The sequence below is a fragment of the Microtus pennsylvanicus genome, chromosome 10 (genome assembly GCF_037038515.1).
Source record: "Microtus pennsylvanicus isolate mMicPen1 chromosome 10, mMicPen1.hap1, whole genome shotgun sequence".
Lineage (NCBI taxonomy): Eukaryota > Metazoa > Chordata > Mammalia > Rodentia > Cricetidae > Microtus > Microtus pennsylvanicus.
Window position 1 is genome coordinate 24,900,035 of NC_134588.1, and position 21,393 is coordinate 24,921,427.

The 21,393-nt window shown below is 41.3% G+C and overlaps 1 protein-coding gene across 1 annotated transcript in view; it reads left to right on the forward strand.

Moving 5' to 3' along the window:
- The window catches only part of Thsd7b (thrombospondin type 1 domain containing 7B), an 857,540-nt gene that overhangs the window by 401,201 nt on the left and 434,946 nt on the right, over window positions 1–21,393 (forward strand). The window contains exon 7 of the mRNA XM_075987816.1: window positions 8,760–8,957. Within this exon, the coding sequence (XP_075843931.1) occupies window positions 8,760–8,957 (198 nt within the window). The remainder of the gene's footprint in view (window positions 1–8,759; window positions 8,958–21,393) is intronic.

The following is a 21,393-nucleotide window of genomic DNA, read 5'->3' on the forward strand; positions in this document are numbered from 1 at the left end:
TCTCAAATAAAATTAAAATAAATTCTGTCTTTCTCATATAAGTGATGGCTACGCTGAAGTTCTTAGAGAAGATTCATGTAATCACACGAGAAAACAGCTAATCTGTTATTGCTTTATTTTCAGATTTCTAAATTTAGCATTTGTTGTTATGTTTTATATTTTAATAAAGGACACTCTATATGTGTGCACATATTGGTTAGTGTTTAGTGTCTGCAGGCTTAAAGTAGCATCTTCAAGTTTTTTGATTTAGTTAGACATTGTAATCCTGTTTTCTTCATTTTGTATTTAAAATGTCCATCTCAAACCCAAAAAGTCCAGAGGCATCTTGCCATCCATCACTGACCTTTTAGTTTCCATGAGTGTCTTTCTCCTTGCATGTTGTGCTAAATGGAAATATTCCTTGAAAGATAAGATCCCATGGCTTCCCAGATGGTAGGTTGTGTTTGTTCGACTATAATCTTACTTTGCATGCAGAGAAACAACACATGGCCAACTGTTGCCTGCAAGCGACCCCTGTGTCTCCTGTCTGTGCAAGGCAATGCCATACTGACTAGAATCTCACATGATTGTCATCTGTGGTATGCTCCAGGCACACACATGCCTGTTCATGAATCAGGCTTGCAGGGACTTCATTTGCTCTGACTCTCATTGTAAGGGAGAAGAAGAATATTGGTATTGAATTTGGGACACGGAGATGCTAACTTTGAATTTTTTCACTAACATAGAAATCAGTGTCTGAACAGATCCTGGCAGGCTGAAGTAATCCCCTGTATAACATGAATAGTTTCAAAAGTTCATGTGTTTGAACACTGCCATCATAGCTGAAGTGGTGTTTCTCCGTGTTGTAGAACCTTGGAGGTGAGAGAAATAGCTAGGAGAGATGAGTAACTGGGACGTATATTTGAGGGCTCTAGATCTGCCACACTTCTGACTCTACTTCCTACTTCCTGTCTTCGAAGATGTGAACTAACCAGTCCTCGAGGTTCAGCTACCATGGATAGAGCTTTTCAGTCACCATGTTTTCCCTGACAGGTTGTTTCTTCTAAAACTGTAAGGCCAAGTAAACATTTCTTTCCTTTGGCAAGTTTCTTTTGTCAGATTTTTGCTTGTAACAATGTGAAACAAGACAGGACATCATGAAACCTCAGTCTCTTCTATGTTTCTTCAGTTTATGGACACAGAAAATTTCCCATTAGAACTAGTAGCCCAAATTGTGTTCCATATATAGTTAGAACTTATCATGCTCTCACAGCTATCCATGAGACTCCTTATGGTGGCCTGCACCTTCTTAAAACCTTGAACTGGCCCTCCTGTCTTTCATCTGTGACACGCTAGCGTTTAAGGTTACTCCCCAGGAAACCAAACCACATAAAGCTTTACCGAGGCTGCAACTGCTTTGCTCAGGGATTTGTATACAGATGAAATTTGACTACATGAAGTACCATTCTTCTTTGCTTTCAAAGATGTAGAGTTCTCAATGCACCAAATGGACCTCATCTTATTTGGGACACATATGGATATAGGTAACATTTATAGGTATAGGTAACCCAGTTCATGCTGCTTTTCAACCAAAGAAAAGACTTAATGACTCATACAGCTGAAGACAGGATGGCCACCAGGATGGCATTCAACAGTGTGAGCAATATCCAGGTTCTCAACTTTCTTTCAGTCTTTCTCTTTTTCAACTCTCCAAGTTGCTTTCTTCGCATTCTATCATTCTCTGCGGTGGGTTGAGTTTGAGAAGCCATCTTCATGATCAAAGGTCAGTAGGGAATCTTATTTAAGATGATAAGTAATGTAGTAGAGAACATCTTCTCCAGTAGTTCCATGAAGTGCTCTAGGGATGAACATCATACCTGATGGGGTTGTAAGATCATTTCTGAATATTCCCTGACCAAAGGTTGGGGCTTGATTGGTTAGGTTGTAAGCTTATGTTCCCAGAATGCAGAGTGGTTTGGCTACTCTCAACTGTCACAGGCTGAGGGTACAGAAGAGGAAGAGTGATAAGGGAATGATGGCCCCTTCAAGGATACTCTGAGAAAGCAAAAGTGATTCTGGGGCCATACTTTGTAGGTGATTATTCTTATTAAGTTTCCAGTCCTTTTGTTCTGGTCCACTGACTTCTTTATATCAGTTTGGAGTATATGGCTTTTTGTTGTTGTTGGATTGGTTTGGTTTATTTTGCATTGTATTTACTTTCACTTGAGCCAAAATTTTCACAAAACACCGTGAAGAACTGATATTTTAAATTTTATCCCAGTTTTCCTTCTCACATAACTCAGACACATCCTTGAAATTCCCTGGAGAAACCTATAGCTCTTTTTCCTTGTGGACTCCCTCGACACACTGTTGTGTAAACCTTCCTTCTCACTGACCCTTCTTACTAACTCCACACAAATGTTCACACATGCACCTGCATAAACATACATGTTCATGCACAGCACATAAACATCAACAAAGACAATGATAGCTAAACCAAGACTGACACCAGTGTCTCCTTTTTCCCCAGTACAGTGTCTTTCCAGACACTTAGATTTTTTTAGTTGATTTTCTTCGTAAGTTCAAAGACATTTGGACCAAGGTACAAATCTAGGACTGAGAAGAGATTCCACCCTCCAGCTGTACACTGACATAGCTAGGTGAACCATGACCCCTGAGAATGAACCCTTGAGCTCTGTAGATCAGCAGGGATGCTGTCACCGGGCTTAGTGTAAATGCAGTATCATCAGATGAGAAAACAGGCCCTGCAGTCACAGGAGTGGAGATGGAGGGTGGCAGATATCTATGGAGTGTGCATTTTGCCCCAAGCAATGGGTTGACTTTTTTTTTTTTCAGAGCTTAGTCTTGGATTATGATAGACTAGGTAGGGGCAGTAAGAGCTATGACCTGAGGGTGGAGGAGTCCTGCAGCCTTTGGGGGCATGTTGGAGTCGCAGTTTGAATTCAGACCAAAACCAGGTGACTTCAGGGCACAATTGGAAGATGGCTTCTCTTAGTGCTAAGTAACCCCAGGTGGAGAAAATGGACAGCTTTTGTGATTGTTATTCAAAGCTGGCGGTTTGCTATTTTAAAAACAATTCCCTAAAGCAGAGAGAAATCAGTCCTTTAGGTCTTGCTGGAACCTGGCAAGACCACCTGCCTCTAATTCCTCTTGGGGGAAAAAAAAGCAGAATGGAGCTCTCCTTCTGGGGAAATGTCTCTGTGCCTTCAGACAGACCAGTGTGTGATGCTGATAGGACCGATTCTCTTGTCATTTCTACCAACTGTGAGGACAATGTCTGTGTTCTTCTCCATCTCTATTTCTGTCCCATGGTTTTGTAGGGACTGGGCCAAAGTCCCTGATTGGCACAGAGTAAATATGACGTAGAATTCGACAAAGTCTGGACACAGAGGGCAAGTAGTAAGTATTGAAAAAACCCTAAGGCAGCAGTGGGGTCTGCAGAGTCCTAAATTCCCTACTCAAGAAATTCAATCAACTCACTACAGAAATCCAAAATATAGAAAAATTCATGGATATTTTAAAGCCTCATCCATCCATACACAGGTACATATTTATACAGATAAACTCTTTAATAGTTATACATCTGTGTATATATTTTAGGGAAAGAAAAGGTGAAGATTTGAGGGGAAAATCAAGCAAACTGTGAGGAAAGAGTTGTAGAAAGATGGAGACCTTCATCCAACACATACACACACCCTTCTGATCCCGGGCTTCTTATCTTTATTCTGTTCTCTTTATTTACATAAAAAAATAGAAAGGAGTGTGGGCTGTAGATGGTAGGAAATATTTTATTAGCTAATAGAATAAATTGTTATAAAAATTATCTTTCCATGGCTGTTGTTCTCCATCAGACGCCCCTCAATCGGGCGTCATCTAAGGCTCACGGCTGTCAGCTACTCAGAATGTATTAGGAAATCAGTCAACATTCACAGGCTCTGCACCTTCCATCACGTCGGTGACAGGCAGACAAGGGGAGCAGCGCTTGGCAGGTCGGTGCTTGTCAAGTGAGGCTGGGCCACCTTCCAGAGGAATTTAAATAGGATCAGGTTGTATCGCTTATTGCTTTATCTCCGAGATACTCCCACAGTGTTATAATTACAGAAATACAGAAGAGAATCAGTCTGAAGAAAATGCTGATGGATAAGCCCCACACCTAGGTGTGATGCGGTTTAAAAAAATTCCTCAGGATACATAGGTTTACTTGTTCCTTGCAGGCAAGTTCGAAGAGGGCAGCTTGCTAAAGAAAAGGCGAGTGTGTGTGGGAGGGGGAAGGGAAGCTCTATGTGGCATCCTAATAGCTACCAGTCTCCATAGAGAACTTTAGAGATCCCTCCCTGCTCCAGGACAGTTCCCCAACCATAGCACAGATCCTCCAATGTCCCTACAGGAAAAGGTATTTCTAAATTGAGACTCTAGGACTATTCTTAAAGCTATCTTTTCCATTCTGAAAAATTAACATAGACAGCAAACTGAGGTCAGAAATCACTGACATACTTGAAATCTAATTTTACAGTGGAAATATTTCCATTTTCCATTGTCGCTTGCTGGGCTGGCTCTAATTTTACATTTACACGAATTCTATAAAATCATTCTGCTTTACTCCAAATAATATCCATGTTAGCAGATTTTTTTTTTCCTTTTCTATTTTTGCGTGTCTGTGTTGGGGCTGGCAGTAAGCTGCACCTACTTCTTATGCAAAGTGTTGAAGGTTTTCGTGATTGCTTTACCCTATCAATGCTGCTTGTTTCCTGTGTTATAGCAGGTGGGGAAATAATCATGGCTGATATCTAAAGAACTGGAATCAAAGACTCAGCCTAAGGGAAAGGGGGATACCTGATTCAGTAAAGTATTTATCATATGAACACGGTGACCTGAAACCATGTAACTGATTTCAGTTCCTAAGAACCATGTAAAGGTAGTCAAGTATACTGTCCTACATTTGCCGTCCCCTGCTGTGCTGCTAGAGAGGTGCTGATTCCTGGGGCTTGCTGGCCAGCCAGGTAAACCTTTAAGAGCCCTAGGCCAACCAGATACCCTGTTTCAAAAAACAAGGTACATCTAAAATGACAGCCAGGGTTATACTCTGGCCTACAAACAATCATGTACATGCATGCATACACACAGACACACACAGACACACACAGACACACACACAGACACACACACACACACACACACACACACACACACACACCTTTAGTTTTATCAGGTTCTTTGGCTCAGCATCCTTATCAACCATCCTGGCCTGCTGGAGACAAACAGCAAATGCAGTGTTCAGCACGCAGTGAGCTTCTGCTCTGTGTGTCATCTGCTGGATCTGTCTTCTAGCTTAGCTCCAGGAGTTAGCACAGAGACTGTGTTATTTATGAACGGCTCCTTGGAAGTTCACATGAACAATCTTATTCCATGACACAGGAGAAATACAGTCTTCAGACTTCAGTATACCCACGAGCTTCCTTAAATTCTTCTCTACCTTTTCCTAAAAAGATTTGTTCTTCACCATCTTCTCTTCTTATCTTACTCTCCCCAACCCAGTACTCATTCTTTTCTGTTTTCCTGTAGAAGAATGATACACTATACCTTATATCTTGGGTTCAGAACTTATGGCAATAATAATAATAATAATAATAATAATAATAACAACAAAAAGAGCAGCAGCAGCAAAACCCTGAGAATAGTGATTCTCCCAAAGGTGCATGGTGAATCTCTGGCCATGAAATGATGATTGTAGCTGTCTCCTCCACAGGGCTCCAAACCCTACTCTCTAGTCTGTCTAGCTTAAGGGTTAGGTTAAGGGACTGATCCCTGATGGCTTTAAACATCACGTTATGAAGCAGGACCAAAAATATTGCAGGCAGGAGATAAGTCTATGAAGTTAAAGCACCGGTCAACTTCTATCCACCTGCCCTACTATGACACATCAGAACCATCATCCACCATGATCAAGTTGGCTTCATCCCAGAGATGCAATGATGGTTCAACATACAAAAATATGTAAATGTAATCTACCATATAAGAAAAAAAAACCTAAAAAACAAAACAAAACCCTACACGATCATCTCATTAAGATGCTGAAAAAACCTTTGACACATGTGATCAAGTGAGCTTCATCCCAGAGATGCAGGGATGGTTCAACAAATGTAAATCAATAAACATAATCCATCACACACACGCAAATAATATTTGACTAAGATAGAATTCAATAATTGTGAAACACTGACTGACCCAGCCATGGTGAGCTTGATTGTTGTATATCTTTGGGCTTGAACACCTGGAAAAACCCTGCTTTACTAAAGGCACGGTTGCCATTGTGTGAATAAGTTAAGCAGAAAAGGAAGCCAGGATGGTTGTTTTATGCTGAGCTTGTGATGTGATTTGATCCTACTTAGAGTCTGTACAAGGACAGCACACATACACAAAAGAGCCCAAAAGAATTTATTGACTGAGGAGACACACTCTATAGATTTATGGGAAGATGGATGCAGCTTGATTTATTGAGGGGAATGGCATGAGCCCCTCACTGGCTTTAAGCTCCAGGAATAGGACAAGCAAATCCCTCCATAGAGAGTGCTAGGTTTCTGTACTGTTCTCCAAGCTGGTTGTCAAAGTGTAAATCATGCTATTGCTTGTTCAGAGATAAGAGCTAAGCAAATACAAACAAATGCCAGGAAAAAAGCAGGACACCATGTCCCGTGTGTAAAGGTAGAGGTCACACAAGTCATGTGGTGGCAAGAGCTGAGAAGTCCTTAATTTATGCTAAGTGTAGTCGAGTGTCCTGAATGCCCCTTGTACCTCTCCTTGAGGTTGTAGGTTGTATTTTGAGTATTTAATGATGGGGAGTTAGAGCTATAACCAAGCAGTAATATCCATTTTTGTTATTACTTTAATTGGCCTTAAACCTAGCAATTTTAGTATCATTCTAACAGTCACTATTGGCTAAATAATGTCTAAATAGTATATTAGTTATTTTCTGCCTTTCTGCCATCAAATACCTCACAAAAGTCAAGGAGAAGAAAGGTTTAGCCAATGTTATAGCTCAAGAATTAAAATCCATAATGGTGATAGGAGCCCGAGGTGACCAATGACATTGTTGCATCTGTAGGCAGGAAGTAGACAGTGGACAGGAAGAGAGACCAAGCGATCAAATGTCAAGGCCCTCCTCCAGGGACCCACTTCCACCAACAAGTTTCCATTTCCTAGGGGGTTTACAGCTTCCAAAAAGCACTGCCAGTTCGGGACTAAAAGTTCAGACATATGAGCCTTGGGCAGAGGAGGGGGTTAAATTAAAGAACTTTTGGCTAGAGATGGAGATTGGTTGGTAGACCACTCCCTAGCATTGAGGAATCCCTGGGATCAATCTCATTACCACATGAACCAGGCATGGCGACACATGCCTACAATCCGAGCATTTGGGAAATAGAGACAGGAGGGTGGGAAGTTCAACATCATTCTCACCTCCTGAGTGAGTGTGAGTCCAAGCTGAAGATATATGAGAACCAGGTTTGAAAAAGGAACTGCTGGGAGGTGGTGGCGCACGTCTTTAACCCCAGCACTCGGGAGGCAGAGGCAAGTGGATCTCTGTGAGTTTGAGGCCAACCTGGTTTACAAGAGCTAGTTCCAGGACAGCTAGGACTGTAACACAGAGAAACCCTGTTTCAAAAAACAAAACAAAACAAAACAAACAAAAACACAAAAGAGAGAGAGAGAATCTGAAAGCTGAAAGACCATGATGGGTTGAGAGAATTTGAATCTAACAGTGGGAGATAATGTGAGGGAGATCTGTGCCTGTAGCAGTGATATATCACGAGGACCAAAGATTGCAAGTCATGCCATTAGTGGATATCAGCTAGCTCTCATTCACTCATTCATTCCTTTCTTCAAGTCATCTTATGGTTATTGTTTTTCAATGTTACTTTAAATTATTTAAAACAAACATGTTGCGTTAAAACAAAATATTGCTTCTATTTCTGGCATCTAGACAAAAGAGAAAGATATGAGAAAGAGAAGAGAAAGTATGATAACGCCCGTGTTCTCTTATGCCCACAGCTCAAGAAAGCTGAATAACAAAAAGCCTTTAGTGCAAGTCCACACCCTCCATCTCCCGACAGCCTTCATCACACTTTTACAGTGTTACGGTTGATCTTTTTTCTGTGGGCACTCACCTTACTCCTCCTGAAGTATAGTTTGTGATTCTGTAGCATTTTAAGACCTGTCAAGGTCCTTATTGTGGGTTCTGACTGTAGAAATTTGAGAATCCATGCCCAGTTAGGGTAGAGAATGAGGTCCTAGAGACACTGTCTATACAGATGTGCTGATGTGGAAATCTCAGAGAAGCCATACAGAGAACTCTCCAAGCAGGAAGATGTGATTCGTCAGGCACTACACATAGGCAAAGGATGTTGACAGCAATAGCAGAAATGAAAGGTGGGTGTATCTGTGAGCAGGCGCTGCTGTGGGTCATCACTGGAGCCCCGGGATTATGGACACCATTGAATGCCCCTGTTCTTTATTTTATCTGATTCCATCTGGCCCGTCCTTTGTCTCTTGGAAAACACTTTCACACTCATTCTTTCCCACACTTTCTCATTTTCTTTCCACTTCATATCCCTCTGTCTCATAAACAGAAGATATCAAGATATCACATGCATCAGAGCTGCAAGCGTTCACACGGGAGTTTCAACAGTTAACCAGCAGCTGCTCCTTTGTCTTTGCTGGATCAGGGCGAAATACTGAACATCATGCTTTCTCTCTCCTTCCAGGCTTTAGAATGAGACAGCGCCATGTTCTCATGGAATCTACAGGGCCCACGGGGCACTGCCCTCATCTGGTAGAATCTGTGCCTTGCGAGGATCCGATGTGTCATCGATGGCTCGCTTCAGAAGGGATCTGTATCCCTGATCATGGGAAATGTGGCCTGGGACATCGCATCCTGAAGGCTGTCTGTCAGAACGAAAGAGGTGGGAGATGGTGACACACTGCAGGGTTAAGTTATACCCAACAAGGGGCAGTGACACCCTTCAAAGGTCATTTCTGGAGGGTGAGAGGCTCCTGTACTGGGGCATTTATGGTGAACTGGGTGACAAATTGCTGTAGAGTAAGCTGTGATCGCTTCATGTGAGAACCACAAACTGTCACTAAGTGCATGTTTGGTTACGCTTAAACACATCACTCTGAACCCACAGACTTCCATGGAGATATATATTTTTTTATTTTAACAAGACAAATAACAGACAAAACCATCCCAGTTTATGCATTCAGAACAAGTTTTGTTTTCTTTTGTTAAGATCACTTTATGACATGCCTTTATTTAAAGTGTTCACAAAATGCTACCTGTTGAAGATGCTGGGGTTAAAAAGAAAAGGGAGAGAAAGCATAAGTAAAATCTTTTCATTTATTTAACATTAGACCAGAATCAGCTCTGGATATAATGCTAACATTTTCAACAAGCCATCTTTAAATATAAGCTGTCAGGATTTACACAATTATTAACAATGATGTCTGTCTTTGATCACCAAGCGTTTGGTACAGCGCTTGTTGGAAATGAAGTGCGGTTTAAAAATATGTAAGTCATATGGCAGTGAGGAAAGTGACATTTAAAAATCTTTATCCCAGAGATTAAAAAGAACTCCATCTCTCCAAGGGAAGTGGAGCGCGCCTCCTAATCAGCTCTGCAGTGTAAGGCCCCACTCACAATGCTCTTCGTGTGTGGGATGTAATGTTTTGACTTCTGGAGCGAAGTAATCCACAGAATGGGAGGAAATTACAAAGCAGCCTCAGAATGGCTACTCACATCTTCACAGGGCTGACATCTGGCAAACTGTTGCTCCTTTGCTCTCTTCCTCCCCCTTCTCTCTGCTGCCTTTCTCCTTCACGTCTTTAGCCTCCTTTTCCTTCTCTGAAATAACTAATGTAAGTAGGCAAATGTACATTTTTTTATTAAATGATTTATTGTTTCCCTGCAGAAAGCAGATGGTTGTTTAATTAAATAGAAGGCAGTGGCAGATTGCAACAGCTGCAATAAATAGTTGGAACTAATGGGCACTGCTCCTAATGCAACCACATACTGCTTACGTGGGGACAAGGTGTGGCTTATTGGAGCAGGCAAATAGACCACTTCCATGGTGTTTTCCTAGTATTATAATTTATAATAAGGAAAATATAATTTGTTCTTCTCTCATGATTCTTGGCACACTCATTCTGGACTCCCAGGGAGTCCGGGTTCTGGGAGAGTCTTCGCTCTATTATTAGTTCATTGACACTAATTTATGACATGAAACTCCTAAGTTCCTTTAAGTTTCCATGGGTGATAGAAATGACTTTTCGTCTAAGAAGATGATTCTGGGTTGGTGTCTATATTTAACTGGTACTCAGAAAGACCAGAACATTGGCAGAAGTTAGGAACTTTCATTCCTAATCCTCAACAACAAGGAAGTGGAGATAGACTGGGGGTGGGCTCATTATTAATCATCCCACAGGTAAAAGCTCTACAGAGATCCTTGGACTATGGAGTTCAGGGATCGGAACTTCCTTCTATATGGCTATGTGGAGACGTGGAGAGAGGCAGGTGTGTCCAAAGAGTGCCTGGATGCTCTATGCCCAGCTGGATGCATTGTCTATATCCAGACCACCTGAGAGTGTCTGGTCTTGCCTAATTCATCTCTTTCTTCTAGCTATTTATCTGTACATTTTATGATTTTCTTCCATATTAAAGCTGTAAATGTCAGTAAAATGTTTCTTTGGGTTCTCTAAGCTACCTGTGAAAATCATGGAGTCTGAATATGGGTTTGTGTGAAGTCTGATTTCCATCATGGGTGACAACCTGGGGTACCGTTATCCAAGTGTAGGAGTTTTGACTTGATGCCATGTTCATGATAATAGTTCTTGGAATGGGAGTGGACTTGAATGGTAGGACCCCCATTGGTGTAGAGGAATTGTTCAGTATGGAGAAAATCCTACTGATCCAATCCCAGGAGCATTCTATATTCAAGAGTAGTGTCTGAAGTATGGTGGGGAAGGTTCAGTCCTGGGCCTTCCCTCCACCCTACTTGGAATTTCAACCCATTCACTACAAATTGAATTGTCAAATTACTAAATTTATGGAGGAATATTTTCCTATAGGTCTCCAGATGAATTGGTAAAAACTACCTTCAATCATTAAGCTTCTGAGGGTTAAAGTATGTATAGGAATGTGATTAGAGCTATTCTTGGCACCTCACTTGTAATGCAAGCTTATAATGTGTATTTGCTATCACGTTTGGTTTGTGTAAATGGGCACACAACAGTATTATATATAGTGTAGTCAGTACTGGAGATTAGAACAAGTATATCTATATCTTCTTGCCATTCTTCAACTGAGAAAATGGAAAGCTCATTGGGTTGGATCCCATAGCAACTTGTATAGTACTTTGGTCATCTCTTGGCAGGTACTGGAGAATTGTCATGACAACCATTGTCCACAGATTTGGAGTCCATAGTGTATGCTTTGTTCTCCTCAATGGCTGTAGTGGTCTCCGTTTACCATGATACAGCAGTTTCAAGGCTTTATTACTTATTCCTGTGAATGGATTTAAATTTATCTTTTGAGTGAAATTGTCTGCTTCTGTGGGGGGAGTTGGAATTCATAAATGCTCACATTAGCTCTGTGAAGTCTGTGGACTTTTAAATACCTGGATGAACTAACTTCATTGATTGTGAGGCAGTAGGCACCATCATGGAGACAGGAACATGCTGACCTCCTGGAAAATGAAACCCTGTCATACTTGGTGAGAAATTGCACATGTTGTCTGGTTGGACCTTCTGTGATCAGAGGCTGCTTGCCTCTGTGATTGGCTGTGAAGGCTAGGCAGAGGAGCTGCCTATCAGACTTTCCAACATGGCATCATGGTCTTCACAAAACTACAGCAATGACAGAGCTGCTGCCACTCACTTAAATGACTGAGCGAGGAACGCTTCAGACATACAGGTTCCTGTGAGTCTCTTCACTTGTGACAGTTGATAGCTGACTTTTCATCAAACCGAGTTTCTCAATTGCTTTGAAACTTTTGGTTTCAGAATTTATTTCAAGCTAAATGGATGTGGTCAGAAGAAATTGTCTTACACTTGATATGAGAAACTCCAAAACTCATATTAGATCCAATCAGACGTGAAACCTACTAGAATTTCCAAGGGCAACTTGCTTTGTCTTCCTTAGGTACATGTATAAGCCCATGACAAAAGGTAGGTAGATCTCTGTGAGTTTGAGGCCAGCCTGGCCTACAGAAGCTAGTTCCAGAACAGGCTCCAAATCTACGCAGAGAAACCCTGTCTCTAAAAACCAAAATCAAATCAAAACAAAACAAAACAAAAACAGAACACAGAAAGAAAAAAATTCCACAATCTCATGAAATATTCATGTTATAATCATACTTAAAAGCTGAAGAATATTTTTCCCTCATATATATTTGTAGGGTATATATGTTATGTTTATAAATGTGTTAACATGTTTGTGTGTGCACATGTGTGCATGCATGTAGCGATCCAATATTGACACTGTGAGTTTTTCTCAATTGCTTTCCACCTTATATTCACGGAGGCTGGCTTTCCTATTGAAGCCAGAGCTTGCTGACTAAGGCAGCTAGCTAGACAGGAATGCCCTCCTCTCCACCTCCTGATCTCTAGATGTATAAGCTGGCTATTATGTCTTCCAGGCTTTTGCTTAGGGCCTGGGAATCTAAGTTACAGTCCTCAGAATCCTCAGACTATGAAGCAAGGGTTTAATCCTAGAGCCACCTCCCCTGCACACCAAGAAAACTGTGTACTAACACACAGAGATATGCACGTGCGTGCGCACGCACACATACACATACACACATCATTATTTAGAATTACCTTGGTTTATATTTTTCTTGGATTTAGTTTTAGTTTTTTGAAACATGGTCTTGTTTGAAAGCCTAGGCTGATCACAGATTTGTGATCTCCTGCCCCAGCTTCCAGTGTTAGGGTTACAGATCAGAGGAAGCCACTGTGCCCAGCTCTCTCTGGGACTATTGTTGGTGTCCCATGTGGTATACCACAGAGATGAGTATACTTCCCTTCTCAAGAGGTATGTTCATGCCCTGACCTGGGAAACTGCACAATTACACACTCTGTCATACTGAAGCTGGAAAGTGACTACATGAGACAAATTTTGATGTCCATAAGCCTGGTTAGTCCATTAAAGAATGTGGAGAATGTGATCTCCTGTACATGTTTAGGTAAAGTGCAGGCCACATAAGCATGAGGATCTGAACTTGATTCCCCAGAACCCATATTTAAAAAGGCTGTCTGTGGCAATTTGTGCCTATAATCCCAGCACTGGGAAGGTGGGAACTTAAATATTCTAGGGTTTGTTGATTGTTAGTCCAGCCAAATTGATATAGTCTAGAAATCTTGATCCAATTATTTTCTCTGCCAGTTAAATAATTAAAAGGTAGAAAAAAATCTCAGACACAGAAGAGAGAAACAGGTTAAAAAGTAAACTTTAAGTGAAGAAGCAGGATAGCACATGTAGACACTGACACACATGCATACATATATACACACACACACACACACACACCTGCACACAGAGATATACATAGAAACACACACAGACACATATACACAGACATGTGTACATAGACACACACACATGGTGGGGTGGGGTTCAGATGACAGACACAAAGGCAGAAAGACTCTATGCAGAGTGGAAAGGGAACTAAAATCCCTTTTTCTCTTGGTGGGACTAGCAAGTTAAATGTTTTTAGTGGCCTTAGACCACTACCCTAATTTTGTGTTGGTCAGTTGAAACTAACAACAAAAATGTGTGCGTGTGTTGAGTGTGTTGGGTGTGTGTGTGTGGGGGGGGGGTTGATAGCAAACAGCCTCTGAAAATGTAAACATAGTTTACCAGCAGAAAAGGGTTAGACAAAAGCAGGGCCCCACTGACAGAAAAAAAAAAAGCCCATCAAGCCTTTCTCTCAGGTCAGGAGACTGAGGGAGAAGCCAAGATTTGCCACCTTAGTCATCTCTCAGGGCTCCTTTTCCTGTCGCCTGTCAGGGATCTGTCCAGTTCCTACTCCCTCAAGAACAACAAACTCCAAGTTCTTGGGGAAATGGTCAGAGAGCAATAGCAGTAGAAACTCAGAGATATTCCTTTGCTTCCACACGCAAGAATGGATCTGTGGGCCACCTTGGATCAGCCGTCAATTATCTGTGGGTTTCCCCAGCTGCGGGATGGTTTCCGGGGCTTTGAGTATGGAGTGCTTTTGACTTTTATCTACCCAGCATCTTATCATTACTATGGGTCCACAGAAGTGACCAAGTAGAGCACGTGCAACTAGTTCTTGATTCACTGGTAAGGACATTTCTTCACTTCAAAGTAGTCAGTTTTCATGTTGTGCAAATGCCAACCCAACCTTTCCCCCTTAGAGAGCACTACATTTACTCTCTGTGGCTAGGGTTTTGATTTCCAAACTTAAAGTAAGTTTGCTGTCACTTTTCATTGGTGACTAGTGACTAGTGTCTGTGTGGGACGACTTCAGAGCAGGTTACAAAATCCCTCCATGCTGACAAGGAAATATTTCTAGTGGATCCAAATGACCGTCTGGATCTTCCTCCATGTCTTGGAGATGCAAAGTGTGCGGTTGTTCTAGGTGGCCCAAATGCGGAGCTGCCCAGTGTCCCATCAGACAGCCAGTGCCTTCCCTGTGCTGTGTTTTATCAAATATTCTTTCTTGAGAAACAAAATAGGTTTTTGTATATTTCAACAAGCATATTTATTCAGAGACCATGTGGCACACTTTCTGAACTTGTAGGAAGTATTGGTCAGCCTGTTAAGGCAGACTATATGCGGAGTTGTTGTAGAATATTCCTTTACTATGTGTTACATTTGTTTATGCTGTGGGACACTGATTGTAACGATGCATAGTAGTGCCACATTCTTTTGTGTTTCATTTCTTTCATTCTGTGCTGCGTTCCTTGCCCTTCTAAAATACCTGAGGGTCTAATGAAGAGTTAGGCGGCCAATAGCAAGGCAGGAGAAACGAGAGACATGCCTGGCAAGAAGAGAGAATAAATAGGAGAAATCTGGAAACAAAAGAGGAGGAGAAAGAGAGAATAAGGAGAGGAGGATATCAAGGACCAGCCACCCAGCCACACAGCCAGCTGTGGAGCAAGAGTGAAAGTGAGATATACAGAGGTAAGAAGGGAAAGAGCCCAGCAGCAGAAGGTATATGCAATAATAAAAGTAAAGAAAAGCTGGCCAAGAAAAAAAAAACTGCCAAGCTAAGGCTGGGCATTCATAATTAAGAATAAGACTCCATGTGTATTTATTTAGGAGCTGGGTGGTGAATTCCCCCAAAGCCAAAAGAGTGACAGAGTAAAGCGTTAAAAACAACCATCTGCAAGAAGGAGCAAAACTCACATATTGACAGGTGCACTGAAGTAGAATTCTCCCGGGTTGCCCCACAAGAACTCTCTGGTACAGTGCTTCATATTTCATGTCTGCACTTAGTCTTCCCAATGTAAATAGTTTCATTTAGTGTAAGGAACAGTTTCCTATCCCTAAAGAGGCTTTGATTTCATCCCAAAGGCATTTTTCTTTATTTTAAAACATTTTCTTTTATTCTATGACCTAGACCAACAGGTTGTTCTCCATTGACAGATTCCTGAGAGAGAGAGAGAGAGAGAGAGAGAGAGAGAGAGAGAGAGAACCAGGATGTGAGAAGATAAGAAAGTTTGGGATCAGGAGGTGATGGTTCATGCAAGCAAGTTTATTAAAAAATACAGAATCTTATATACAGTTATTAGAGAAGAAACGGAACGGAAGTCAGCAGACAGCTAATCAAGTGGTGTCTCACAGAAGAAATAGAATATCTAAAGGGTGTCAGAGACTCAAATCCAGTGTCCTTGTGGCAAAAAGCCAAGTTTTAAGAAACCAAAATAACAACTCTTTCAGGCCCTGGCCCTATCCCCAACTGGAACTTGCCAAGTTTGCCCCCACCCCAACCCAGGAAAAGGACACAGAACTAAGTTTCTTTGTCTTTTCCTGGGCCTCTGAAAAAAAAAAAAAAACCTGAATTACCCTGACTCTCACCAACTTTTAATTCTGGTGGGGGAGGAGGGGCTCATCACATGAGTGCAGTGCTCTCAGAGGCCAGAAGATGGCGATGGACCCTCTGAACTTGAGTTCTGAGCCGCCTAAGCATGCTCTTAACCACTGGGCCATTCCTCCAGCCCCTCAAGGGCATTCTTGGAGACTTTCTTGTCTTTCACTAATAATCCAAGAAGCTATTCTTTAATCTTACCTCAAGTACGTGCACTTTAACTACCGACACCAAGGAGAGTGGGACCTTCACAGGGTTGGCTTTATTTAGTGAAAACCTGCCACAGTAGTATGTATTTGAGTTGGATTAAGATGGCTTAATATTTTTAAATCTGTACTTAGACTTGAAATCCTTGTTTGTTTTATTTCTAGCTCAAGGAATGTTCCATTGCTTGCCTGTGAGGCCTATATCAAACGCCAGAGACAGTTTTACTGTTTGTGCTTCATAGAAATTCTATGTATGACCTCTTGTTTGCCAAGTTTTCTCTTTTAAGCTCTTGGATCCTGCTGCATCTTGTGTTTCTCGGGTGCAGCGTTAGTTCCCCCTCTGAAGACCTTTCTTCTCTCTTAACAGATTTTCTCAACTTCATCTCAGGGCAGGACTTATTTTATTGGATATTAGGAAGAGAGAGTACTAATTTGTCAGACATTTCTTTACCAAGGAAGGAGATTCCTGTGGTGAAGACATATATTAAAGAGATGCATTCAAATTAGAGTCACTGCTGAGATTTAGAAGATCTGAAACAAATTTCAAATATGAATTTTCTGAAACATTTGAGCCATGGGTTTGAAATAAGTCTGCAGTTTATTAAGATGTGTTTTCACAAAGCATGATGATAATTGGATTTTTTTTTTTTTAAGGAAGACTCTTGTTTCTCTCTTAAATAGGAAAGCAAAGCACCGACATTTACATCAGGATGTGATTCTTAAATTACATTGCACCATTTAAGGAGATCAAAGAGAAGGTAAAAATGGCTGTGCATTTTGCATGGACAATGAGAGTCCAGACAAATGAGATTTGGGATTAATGAGAAGTAGTGGATCCCAGCATGAGCTGTAGTTTCCCACCCTCACTCACCACTGACTGTTCTTGAGTTTGTAAACATGGAACTTTGCTGATGCACATGCATCTCGTGACCTGAGACTTTTCTCTGGGCGCAGGAGCCTTCGCAGGACATTCAAATTCCTAGAAGGGACCCCGGAGATGACTGGAATAAGCTTGAGGTCTAGATATCACGGCCAATAAGCTGAGCCCCTAGGGACTCTGTAGTTACCTGTACTTTAGCCCTCTTCTCTGTCCAGTTCCTGTTCCTCATGCCTACTCACTGCCCAAGGATCCATGCTGGGATTTTACATGGTGTATCTCAGATAACTCTGCTTAGAAAGATTTAGGGCCCTCATTCCTGCAGAAGAAAGAGGTTCAAAGGACTCAGACCACAACGACAACCACATTGAAAGAGTCACCTTCCAAAGGAGAAATCAGAGCCTGTTTAATATTTTCAGTGTTTTATTTTGTCAATTATTTATTAACAGCCCTAACCTATAATGTACCTCGTTAGTCCTTCCTTCAACAACAACAACGAAATAGGCTCACATTTCATTTACGTTCTAGGTAGGACGGCTGGGTAATTTGTGTCCTGTCTTGAGTCTTGTGTTCTACCAATTGTCATGTAATTTTTGGAGTACAGGCTATTCATGTTAGGTTGAATCCCAGGTTAATGGGAGTCTGCCACTGCTGCTGTAATAAGCCAATCAAACCAAAATAAAAAGTCCAGGTTTATTCTGAACAAAGCATTACTGGGGGAACCTCAGGGGAAGTTGAGAAGACCATGAGGGGAACCCATGAGATGGAGGCCCTTTTTTTCGTTTTTGTTTTTTGTTTTTCAAGACAGGGTTTCTCTGTAGCTTTGGAGCCTATCCTGGAACTACCTCTTGTAGACCAAGCTGGCCTCAACTTATAGATATCCGCCTGTCTCTGCCTCCTAGTGTTGGGATTAAAGGTGTGTACCATCACACCTGGCTAGGTCCTTTTTTAAAAAATAAAACTTAATTTACAAAATTAGAATGATTAGAAGAAGGAGAAAAAAAAGTTTAGATTTGAAGTAGGAAAATTTTTTTGTCTATGTACACTTACTTGTCTAAAGGCTTTCCCAAAAAGCCCAAAGTTTCTCCAGTGTACATTCCCCCTTAAAGGAGAACAGATGACCATAGTGGACAGATGACCTTTGTCCATCAAAGGGATGCGGTTGAGTGCTCTTTCAGTGGAAGGTAGAATAAGAGAAACAGGTCCGTGCCAACAAGGAGAGGAGTTTGGAAACACCCAGGAGAGCAAGGCTGTCTTGGAAATACATTCTACTCACTGTGTGTCAGGTCACATACAGAAAGACTCAGTGGCCTCAAGGATGAATATAGCAATGTCCTCAAAGAGCTTGACTTGATGTTTAGTTGAAGACACATAGTATTTCTATATATCTAATTATACATGTGTCTCTCTCTCTCTCTCTCTCTCTCTCTCTCTCTCTCTCTCTCTCTCTCTGTGTGTGTGTGTGTGTGTGTGTGTGTGTGGTGTGTAGATACACCTACTCACACTGCAAACCTACCACAAAGCAATGGTAATGGTGAATGGTGATCGGAGGTACGTGCAGCACTCCTGAAACGTTTAGATGAGATATATGTCCCCATTGGTCAGACTGAGTTGGAAGTCTTCAGGCTTTAATTGGTAGAGGTAAAGGATTGCCTCTTCTTAACCTTAAGAAGACAGCCTGAGGAAAAATATGGGTGAGAGCGCAGAAGCCCTAATTTTACAAAACATAATGAGTTATCTGTGCTTTCTGTAAAAAGGGACTATAGGAGCTCTCAAATATCTCACATATCTCAGATATGTGATAGGATGGATGGTTGAATTCACTAAACATGATAGGCACAGTCTTCGCTCCGCCCTCCCACTCATCAGCTTCAAACAAATATAACCAGGCTGTCGTAAATGGCTATATTCAACAGTCACTCACTGTATGGGAAAATCAGTTCTGAGATGTTAAAGAATCGTGTTACTCTATCTATTTTCTTCTAGATCGATAGTTAACAAATTAGTGTAAATCAAATCACCTTGAAGCCTGGTGGAGACATAAATTTTGGCTGCTACTATAGACTATATGATTCAGCTGATGGAATTTCAGTTTCTAATAAATTCTTCAGTAACGAAGACAGTGATGATCCAGGGACCACCAATTGAGAAACATGTTTCTGAGCCAGATGTGGCTAGTGGGCTGCCTGGTCATGTCAGAATGTAACAGCCATGGGTCAGAACTGTGCGAGGCATGGCTTCCACTGTGAATCCACGGTAGTATTGATGGATTGTAATCTGTTGTCTCTTACTTCCTGCTGGGGAAGTTATTTGTAAAATCCATGAAATATGTTACTCTCTTTCTGAAGCCGGCTGTGAGTAAATATCCTTCTACTTCTTTATTGTTACCTGGATGTATTACTAAAAGATCAAATGGAAGAGAGCTATGGTGTCCTCTGCAAGAACAGAAGACACATAATATGTGAGATGAGCTATTTCGGCTTAGAGGACAGTTCTCATTTTCAGCAAGATATCTTTCTCAGACCACCAACTGCTAGCCATTCGGCAGCAGCGTCCTTACGGAAAGAAGTGTGGTGGTGACAAACACATTGTATTAAATTTTGAAATGAACCTGGCATTGCAGTTGAAAGTGCCAATAAGATCAGACTATGTATTCACACTGCAGGAATCGGACTGCAGAGGAGATTAAATTTGAGAGTTCCTATAGCCAAGTTCCTGATTCCCTTCCATTTAGATGTTTTGCAGCAAAATTAAAGATGAAGCTCTAATACTGTTTGTCAATGAAGGAATCCAAAAGAGAAAATAGAGGCTCATTATAATCACAGTTTCGCCGTCTGAGTCGGACAGGAAGGTAGGGGATAGATATAAACTGGTGAATCAATTTAAATGCTAAAGAGAGAAGAGCTGCAGTGCAGGTTTAAATACAGTCACTGTGTGCTGTCTCCCGATAAACAGGCATTGTGTTCTGAATTACTTCCTCCTTCCACCCTGTTACATCCTAGACATTGTGGGAAAGCGTCCTTCCTGTTCCTCTATTATTGATGAGCCTAAATAAATTATTGTGTGCCATCACTATTCCCCCCTCCCACACTTCCTAATCAGACTAAGTATACAGTGTATTTGCAAGGTTTCACTGTTTGGAGAGAGTGTAGATGGAATAAATTGCTTTATGTGTGCGTCTGCATCTCACTAGACTGTCTTCTTTTTCTGTCTCTTCCCAAATTCTTATTGGGTGGTTCACTGTCTATGTCCGCTCCATATGCTCTGAGAAGCAAAATGAACCATAGATTGTGCCAATACTTCAAAATGTAGTCATTCAGATAAAATCCTGGGAGAGCCCCCCCATTCTGCTGCTTTCAACTTCCCTCAGGATATGTCCTCGGTTTCTGTATTCTATTAGAGGGTTAACAATAGTGCTTCCTCATTCTGTTGTCCATAGGGTTACAATTTTTTCTCACTTGGATATTTCACACATCATAGTTGTAGCCCTTGACACAGAATCTCTAGTTTCCCTTCTATATAGGCAGAAAAAAGTAAAGAATATTAATTAAAATGCATATCGAATAAGGAGGATTCAACCTCAGTGATAGACTTCCCAAAAATGAGCCCAGTAAAGTATAACAAGTAAAAAGATGGGAAGACCCATCTACCCCTCTGAAAATCAATTAGAAAGTATTTTTAATTGTTCTTCTAAAGAAAACTTTTAGTTAATAAGCTAAATGAGCATATATAATAATCTTCCTCATCAGGTGACATTCTGAGAGTCCCAATGGGTACTAGAAACTGAGCATACTACCAGGCTCTTAGTATCCAGGTGCTGTGATATCTTCCTGTACACACTTCTGAGTTAGGCACAGTAGGAGATGAACAGCATCCGTAGGCATGGCGAGGGAGCAGCAGGATGCTCCATGGAAGTTGCATGAACTCATGGTGACATGCCATATAAAACTTTCTTTTACTCCTGGAATTTTCCATTCAATATTTTAGACCAGAGTCAATCTAAAACAACTAAAAAGATATATGTAGGAAAAACTTAAGATATGTATACTTTAATTAATTGATGGTTCAAAATTAAGAACCCATAGTATACCATCCTTTGAGTCCTCCCATTTTCAGTCCGTACTGAGTAAGGTGTCTTGTAGACCCGGAGAAAACAATCATCTATGGAAAGATACCAGAGATAGCTATTTCAGAGTAAAAACATGAC